General features: G+C 60.3%; 3 protein-coding genes across 3 annotated transcripts in view; all 3 read right to left on the bottom strand.

The window, feature by feature from the left end:
• Positions 1–322, bottom strand: part of MIDN (midnolin) — a 7,347-nt gene extending 7,025 nt beyond the window's left edge. Inside the window, exon 1 of the mRNA XM_045300022.1 lies at positions 263–322. Within this exon, the coding sequence (XP_045155957.1) occupies positions 263–322 (60 nt within the window). The remainder of the gene's footprint in view (positions 1–262) is intronic.
• A 787-nt stretch (positions 323–1,109) lies between these two features.
• Positions 1,110–2,654, bottom strand: LOC101650207 (ATP synthase subunit delta, mitochondrial-like). Its single transcript, XM_004716989.2, has 3 exons — positions 2,639–2,654; positions 1,494–1,738; positions 1,110–1,413 (listed from the first exon to the last, which is right to left on the bottom strand). Exons 1-3 carry the CDS (start codon positions 2,652–2,654, stop codon positions 1,291–1,293), a joined length of 384 nt encoding a protein of 127 aa, XP_004717046.1. The 3' UTR covers positions 1,110–1,290.
• A 1,393-nt stretch (positions 2,655–4,047) lies between these two features.
• Positions 4,048–5,671, bottom strand: LOC101641389 (ATP synthase subunit delta, mitochondrial). Its single transcript, XM_004716966.2, has 4 exons — positions 5,504–5,671; positions 4,887–5,040; positions 4,432–4,520; positions 4,048–4,351 (listed from the first exon to the last, which is right to left on the bottom strand). The coding sequence occupies exons 1-4, from the start codon at positions 5,642–5,644 to the stop codon at positions 4,229–4,231; spliced, it is 507 nt and encodes a 168-aa protein (XP_004717023.1). The 5' UTR covers positions 5,645–5,671; the 3' UTR covers positions 4,048–4,228.
• Positions 5,672–8,271: the final 2,600 nt, after the last annotated feature.

Below are 8,271 nucleotides of genomic sequence, written 5' to 3' on the forward strand. Positions count from 1 at the left end.
GTATAAGCACACCACCATGACTAGGTAAAACTGTCCCTTGGGGGTCTGCATGGGAGCCAAGTTCCATCTTTCTCCTGAGCAACAGCTGGTGAGTTCAAACCACTCACCTAGGGGTCAGCAGTTCAGCTCGGAACCCACTATGCCACCAGGGCTGCTTTATCTGGTGTGGCCACCTCTGCTCCCACCCTGGCCCTGGGTGCCAGCCAGTTCCCAGTCTCCTTCCAACTTCAACCCAACACGCCCCCAACTGAGCCAGACACACCCAGACACTCCCAGCCCCAAGGCCAGGCTGGTCCCAGGTAAAGTCCTTGGACCAGATCATGGGGGATGAATGATTTAGACCAGCTCTGAGAGAGAAGGGCAGGTCTGGGGTTTCTTAGGACCAAAAGGGAATGCAGATGGGGTCACAGGTGGAGTTTGAAGGCAAGAGCTGGGAGAAGGGCTGGTGTGAGGCTCACTAGGTCCTGAAGGGAATGCAGTGTCTGAGGGGTCTGCCTGGACCTGCCAGAGGGGTGGGAGCTCAGTAGGCAGGCTACCAGGACATCACAGAAAGGAGCACTCTGGGGCCACTTGGGGAAGATTTGCAATTGAGAGGCTTCAGGTGTGCCTGGATTTGCTACAGCCTCACTGCCCTCAGGGACAGGCCCTGTAGCCTGTGCACAGGCTGTTCTGTGGGCCCTGCTGGCCCAAGAGTGGGCTGGGGTACAGAGCCCTGGCCACCTCCCAGCAGGGCCTGAGCCCAGTGAAGCTAGCTGGTCCAGTGGTCCCTGGGTCCTTGAATGTCCTTGGTTTTATTTATAGCATCAGGGTGGCTGAGGCCTCAGGGACTTGGACTCCCTGTGTGTGTTAAGGGAGGGGGGGGCACCTACTGTGGGTATGCCCAGGGCAGGTCTGCATAGGAGCAAGTGAGTCCAGCCCCTTCCCAGGGCTGGGCCTTGGACGGCCCCAGGCATCAATGCCACACCCACTGCCCGCCCCCTCTGGCCCATCCAAGCCTTGTATGGTCCTTGACCCTGCCTGGTGGCCCCCAGCTGGTCTCTGCACTTCATTAGGAGACATTGGGACCCCTTCCTGGTCCCCACCTCAGCAGGAGTGATACAACAGCAGAGTACAGTTCCTGGTTTTTAATCGGGGTTCAGAGGGATCGGTGCTTGTCCAGGGGTACTGTCTCCACGGCTGCCTGTGATGGGCAGCCAGTGGAGGGCGGCTGTCAGGCTGTACTGCGCTGGCTCCTGAGCGTTGCTGCCCCAGCCTCGGCTCTCTACCCACCTGCCCTGTAGGCGCACACGGCTACTCGAGGGCCTTCACCAGGGCCTCACTAGCCTCGATCCTGATCTGGATCTCAGCCCGCCGGGCCTCGTCCCCAGCTCCTGACAACTCCGACTGCGCCTTCTCCAGGTTGGCCTTGGCCGCCTGCAGGGGCCGGGACAGGGGTGTGAGTGAAGGGTAGGTAGGAAACGGAGCCCCTGCCCCTCCCCCAGCCTGGCACTCACCCCCAGGTCCAGCATGTCCAGAGTCACAGCCTCCTCAGCCAACAGCTGCACAGAGGAGTCTGCATTCACTGTGATGGAGCTGCTGCTCACAAAGTACTTGGTGGAGGTCCCGTCCTCGACATGGACGACCACCAGGCCGGGCCGCAGGACCTGCAGTGTGGGCACGTGGGATGCCAGGATGCCAAAGGATCCCGTCAGTGTGGGCACGTGAGGGTAGGTCCACAGATGGGGTTCGGGGAACCCCGCTAGGGTTGGAGGCCAAGCAGGCGGCGGCGCAGTTGGGAAACGAGCCACCAGCTCAAGGTCACTGAAGGGGATGAGAAGAGGCTGGGGGACAGGACTTGAGGTCAAGTGGAAGCAGCCCCGGGTTGCTCAGAGCCCCTCCCCTTCACAAGTGTGGTGGTGGTGGTGGGGGGAGCGAAATGGTCGTCCCCGACTTGAAGCGCCCCTAACCCTGCCTGACCCCAGAACAAAGAAGAGGGTTCCTTTTTGAGTCTCCAGCTGGAACACCCCCCCCCCCCTCCATGTCCACAGGGTCGCGTCCCCCACTCACCGGGCACAGCAGGTCTAGTGGTCACGGTACTGAGTGTCCCCAAGTCCGGGGCAGAGTGATTGGTAGCTGGGCTGGTCTGTGGCCCAGCAGGGGGCCCCCAGCTTTTATCCGAGTCGCCTCCCGCCTTCCCCCGGGGTGGAGTTTGGGCGGGCAGGGGGCGGGGGCCAGACCAGGCAGTGACGCAGGCCAGCCCCCGCCCCTGCCCGCAGACCAGAGCCTGGGGTGCTAGGCCACCAGCCACCCTGCCCCTCTCCCACAAGTGTCAGGGCACGTCTAACCCAGCGTTGAGCCCTGCTCTAGACTGGTCGTGATGTCCGCCACCCTCTCCTCCCCATTTCCTCCTTGACAGAGGGGTTCCCTGCCCCACCCGGTGCTTCCTAGTGGGGCGGGGCTCCAGGGGGCCTGAGTCAGCGGATGCCCTCCAGGAAAATAGGCAGTAGTCACCTGGAGGAGTATGGGTGCCCTGCAGATCCTTCACGGGTGACCTCAGTGGACGTTCATCCACCCTGGCCCTCCCAGTGTCCGGTCATGACCTACCTGTGCTGTGACCTTGGAGAGGGGGCCTCAGCCTGTCTGTCTCCAGCACCCTCACCTACGCCCAGAGACATAGTTACTGTACTCTAGGGGCTAATTTTACCCACAGGGAATCCTAGGTCCAGGCTGGAATATGTGTAGGGCCTCTGTCTTGGCTTCTCCAGCCAGTTCATGCCCACTGTGGTAAAAATTCACAAACCATACTTACTGCCACTCAGTCAATTTCATCTCATAGTGACCCTATCTCACTGTCTAGGGTTAATTCCTAGTAACTTTTAATGGGAGTAGAAAGCCTCATCTTTCCCCCTCAGAGCAACTAGTGGTTTCGAACTGCTGAGCTTGAGGATCATAGTCCAATGTATAAGCACACCACCATGACTAGGTAAAACTGTCCCTTGGGGGTCTGCATGGGAGCCAAGTTCCATCTTTCTCCTGAGCAACAGCTGGTGAGTTCAAACCACTCACCTAGGGGTCAGCAGTTCAGCTCGGAACCCACTATGCCACCAGGGCTGCTTTATCTGGTGTGGCCACCTCTGCTCCCACCCTGGCCCTGGGTGCCAGCCAGTTCCCAGTCTCCTTCCAACTTCAACCCAACACGCCCCCAACTGAGCCAGACACACCCAGACACTCCCAGCCCCAAGGCCAGGCTGGTCCCAGGTAAAGTCCTTGGACCAGATCATGGGGGATGAATGATTTAGACCAGCTCTGAGAGAGAAGGGCAGGTCTGGGGTTTCTTAGGACCAAAAGGGAATGCAGATGGGGTCACAGGTGGAGTTTGAAGGCAAGAGCTGGGAGAAGGGCTGGTGTGAGGCTCACTAGGTCCTGAAGGGAATGCAGTGTCTGAGGGGTCTGCCTGGACCTGCCAGAGGGGTGGGAGCTCAGTAGGCAGGCTACCAGGACATCACAGAAAGGAGCACTCTGGGGCCACTTGGGGAAGATTTGCAATTGAGAGGCTTCAGGTGTGCCTGGATTTGCTACAGCCTCACTGCCCTCAGGGACAGGCCCTGTAGCCTGTGCACAGGCTGTTCTGTGGGCCCTGCTGGCCCAAGAGTGGGCTGGGGTACAGAGCCCTGGCCACCTCCCAGCAGGGCCTGAGCCCAGTGAAGCTAGCTGGTCCAGTGGTCCCTGGGTCCTTGAATGTCCTTGGTTTTATTTATAGCATCAGGGTGGCTGAGGCCTCAGGGACTTGGACTCCCTGTGTGTGTTAAGGGAGGGGGGGGCACCTACTGTGGGTATGCCCAGGGCAGGTCTGCATAGGAGCAAGTGAGTCCAGCCCCTTCCCAGGGCTGGGCCTTGGACGGCCCCAGGCATCAATGCCACACCCACTGCCCGCCCCCTCTGGCCCATCCAAGCCTTGTATGGTCCTTGACCCTGCCTGGTGGCCCCCAGCTGGTCTCTGCACTTCATTAGGAGACATTGGGACCCCTTCCTGGTCCCCACCTCAGCAGGAGTGATACAACAGCAGAGTACAGTTCCTGGTTTTTAATCGGGGTTCAGAGGGATCGGTGCTTGTCCAGGGGTACTGTCTCCACGGCTGCCTGTGATGGGCAGCCAGTGGAGGGCGGCTGTCAGGCTGTACTGCGCTGGCTCCTGAGCGTTGCTGCCCCAGCCTCGGCTCTCTACCCACCTGCCCTGTAGGCGCACACGGCTACTCGAGGGCCTTCACCAGGGCCTCACTAGCCTCGATCCTGATCTGGATCTCAGCCCGCCGGGCCTCGTCCCCAGCTCCTGACAACTCCGACTGCGCCTTCTCCAGGTTGGCCTTGGCCGCCTGCAGGGGCCGGGACAGGGGTGTGAGTGAAGGGTAGGTAGGAAACGGAGCCCCTGCCCCTCCCCCAGCCTGGCACTCACCCCCAGGTCCAGCATGTCCAGAGTCACAGCCTCCTCAGCCAACAGCTGCACAGAGGAGTCTGCATTCACTGTGATCGAGCCGCTGCTCACTGGGGGGAGTAGTGAGAAGGGCAACCCCAAGGGCCCACGATGAGCGACAGCAGAAGATCCACATCCTAACCCAGGGCCCCACCCACTCTTCTAGAACTGGGCCAAGCTGTCCCGGGCTTCTCCTATGGGCCCACCAATTGACTCCGAGCCTGAATCCTTCTCCCTCCCCAAGGCACGGAGAGGATGGGGTTGCTCCCTGCTCTCAGCCCTCGCAGTACCTCTCTTCCCATATCTGTCAGCTCACACTGCCACCTGTGAACCAGGAGTACAGGGTTCTGTGTGCCCCTCTGAGCCCATGGTGCCCCGGGTGCCAGCCTGCACATCTCAATGAGAATGAAGGCTAAGGTGCCCGCCCCACGCCTCACCAAAGTACTTGGTGGAGGTCCCGTCCTCTGCATGGACGACCACCAGGCCGGGCCGCAGGACCTGCAGTGTGGGCACGTGGGATGCCAGGATGCCAAAGGATCCCGTCAGTGTGGGCACGTCCACCTGGCGGACGTTGGCGCCGTTGAAGAACACCTGGGGATGGGGAGTGCAGGAGCGGTCACTGCCAGGTCAGCATTTGGCCACCTTCAGGAGCCGTGCCAGGGTCGAGCAGGCACTGATTCCTGGGATAGAGACCCCACCACTGTGCCCATTTGTATGATCATCGAGAATGAGACAAGAACCATAGCCCTCCACCCAGAGTGTCTGAAGGGCAAGGGGAGAGAAGCGTTGGTTTTGGGGGATCGGAGGTCTCGGGCTGCGGGCCAGAGAGGTGGCGCTACGACGCAGCGCCCGCAGAGGAGCAGCAGGAGTCAGATTCTGGCCGCGCACGGATCAGGCACAGGGCTGGGAGGGGGCCGGAGTCCAGCCCTAGGAAGTGGGGGTCCTCAGGTCAACGAACGGGGCCGCGGGCGGCCAGGGGTCCGGGGAGGGGAGGGGACGGGTCCGTGGACGAAGAGCACCAGGAGCCGGAGTGCGAGCCGAGTGGCGTCCGAACCTGGGTGGGCGACGCGAAGGTGAAGGACATCTGCCCGGGACCCGCGGCAGGGGCCGGAGCGGCGGCGGCCTCGGCGTAGGTGCGGGCCAGGCGCATGAGGCGGCCCAGGCCAGGGCGGCGGAGCAGCGCGGCGGACAGCATGGCGGCAGCGGGAAACGAGGCGCGGACAGCGGGCGGCGAGCGAACTCGAGCCGAGCGCGGGCGGCCTGGAGGGCGAGAAGGACGGCTCGCAAGGAAGTCTGGGAAAGCCAGTACGCGCCACAGCGCAGGCGCGAACTACGACTCCCATGAGGCTGCGGGCGACGTTCTCTTTCTCTCCCCCGCATGGCGCAAGGCTTGCTGGGGGTGTAGTTTCCCAGCTGGTTCTGTAGCTCTAGGGGCTCGCGCTAGCACTCCAGAGGATGGGTCAGCAGCAGACAGACAGCTCTTTTGAGGAGGGACATTGAAAACCCTGCGAGGATGCCCGAGCCGTAATTTAGTTCATTATGTTTGAGATGCCCTTTGAATATGAGACTTAATTTTTGTGGAATCCAGATTTGGGGGTTCGTGGAGTTGGGGTGACCCACTCAAGCTGTTTCCTTTAGATGGCGTTTTGAGTCTTGAGAAAGCTGATTTTCTAAAGCCACCTTTAGGTTAAATAATATTCTGGTAATGAGCTCTGGTGGGTTACACGTTGGGCTGCTAACGTCGGGCATAGGTTAAAACCCACTAGCTGAGCCTCCTGAGAAAGATGAGACTTTCTGCTCTGGAAGGCACTGAGAGACTCGGAACCCCACAGGGGCAGCTCTCTCCAGTCCTATAGGGTCGCTATGAGTCAAGCTCCCAGGACGGGAGGTTTTTTTGTTTTTTTTAATGAGTTTAGGAATTCAACCTACCCCACGGCACCCTGCCCGCCACTTTGCCCATTCAGTTACGTAATTCTCTAGGTCGGGAAAGACTGTTTTAGGGTAAATTGCTATGCAAAACCCCGTTCTGGCCCTATCCTCCGCAACGCAGACAAGGTCGGGCAGAGGAATCTGAAAGTTACGAATCTCCAGGATGCATTTCATTCCCTCTTCTAAAGTTATCCCAGTGGTAAGTTGGATATTAAACAAGCGTCCGCGATCATTGCTGGTTTCTTTTCGTTGTAACAAAGGTCAAGGCTGGAGGAACAGCAGGGATATGATAGCTAGATCTGCGAGTGGCGAGGTGCATGCAGGTGCAGGAGCCCTAGGGACCGCGCGCGTCCTGGCCGAAAGGTGGCGCCACGAGCCCGGGAACCCGCACCCCGTGGCCCGGCCGCCGGTCGCCCACGCGCAACGCTGACGCAGGGGCGCGTGCGCGGGCGGGCCGGAGCTCCGCTGACGTCAGCCGCAGCCCGCGCAGCCTCGGTCGCGGCTCTGACGTCAGCACCCCGCCTCCGCGCTCACGCAGGTTAGCGGCTCCAGGCCTTGGCGCCTCCGCTGGGCTCTGAGAACACGGCTTACTCAAACCCTGAAGCTGGGCTTATAACCAGAAATCTATCGCGGACCCGTCTGAGGCCAGTCTGGTCCAGCACTGCCAGTATCACCGGCCTGGCTTGTGCCAGCCTTCTCTTCTGGCCCCACAGGAAGCCTTGTCCCTAAACAATCAGCGGCCGTCTTTTTGTAAAGCCGAAAGCTCATTGTCATCCTCCCGCTGGGAACCGCTAAATGGCCTCCCAGCAGCCCCAGGCCCTGGCAGCCCCCTTCACTCCCTTGCTCACATGGCACACCATTTGTAGCCCCAGGGCCTTTGCACCTAAGTCCCTGTTTGCCCAAAGGTTGCCCTGGTCCAACCAGCACTTAACTCCTGCTGTCTTCTCAGAGCAGAGGAGAGAGTAGGGGATGAATGATCCAAGGGCAAGTAAAGCCTACTCAGGGGAAGAGAACTTAGCAAGGGGCCAGGCTGTGACATGAAGTTTCAGCCTTGGGAAAAGAGTTGAAGGAGGGAGGGAGAGAGGTGATCTCTTTTGCAGCTAAAAGGGGAAGGCACCTGCTGTGCAAAGCCCACCCCCACCCACAGGCTGTCCTGAGCCTGGGGGACTGAGGAACCAGAGAGTACAACCTTGAGACCAGGGGCCATGGAGAGCCAGAAGGACTTTCTCTGGGGCTAATAGGGGAGTAGCAGGTACCTAAACCAGGCTGGTGGCATGTCTGTGGGGTGAGCATCTGGGAAGATGGGTGTTTTAAGGGGACTAGGTTTTAGGTTGCCCTGTATAAAGAAGGTCACCCCAAGACTGGACTCTGGTGGCTCAGCACAGATTTGTAGGCTAGGCGTTAGACGGCTAACAAGGTCAGCCGTTCAAATCAGCCAACTGCAATTTAGAGGCAGAACGATGGGGTGGTCTGCTCCCTAAAGATTCACAGCCTCAGGACCCCCAGGGAGTGTGCCTTACTTTGGCCTATGGGGTCGCTCTGATTATAGACAGCAGTTTGGTGGATTCACTTCAGGAGGGTCAGAGGGTAAGGCTTGGATGGTGCCTGCGAAGTGTTGGGGGACTCACATGCACGACGGCGCTCCCAGCCCCTGGGCGGGACATCCTGAAGACCCAGAGGTACGCGGAGGCTGTGCACCCCACGATGGCCAAGCTGTGTGCCTCGTAATCCCTGAACTGAGAGGAGTTGGGCACCCCAGATTGCACGCCCTGAGCCCCGAAGCTGTCAACAGAGACCTGAGGGGTGGGGTGGAGGTGAGGTAGTCCGGGAGGGGAGGAGCGCCCCCAGTCCGGGGGCGGGGATCAGCGGTTCCAGTGGGGAGGGGGCGCCGGG

The sequence above is a fragment of the Echinops telfairi genome, unplaced genomic scaffold (genome assembly GCF_000313985.2).
Source record: "Echinops telfairi isolate 266 unplaced genomic scaffold, ASM31398v2 ScPeMD7_7459;HRSCAF=8497, whole genome shotgun sequence".
Taxonomy (NCBI): Eukaryota; Metazoa; Chordata; class Mammalia; order Afrosoricida; family Tenrecidae; genus Echinops; species Echinops telfairi.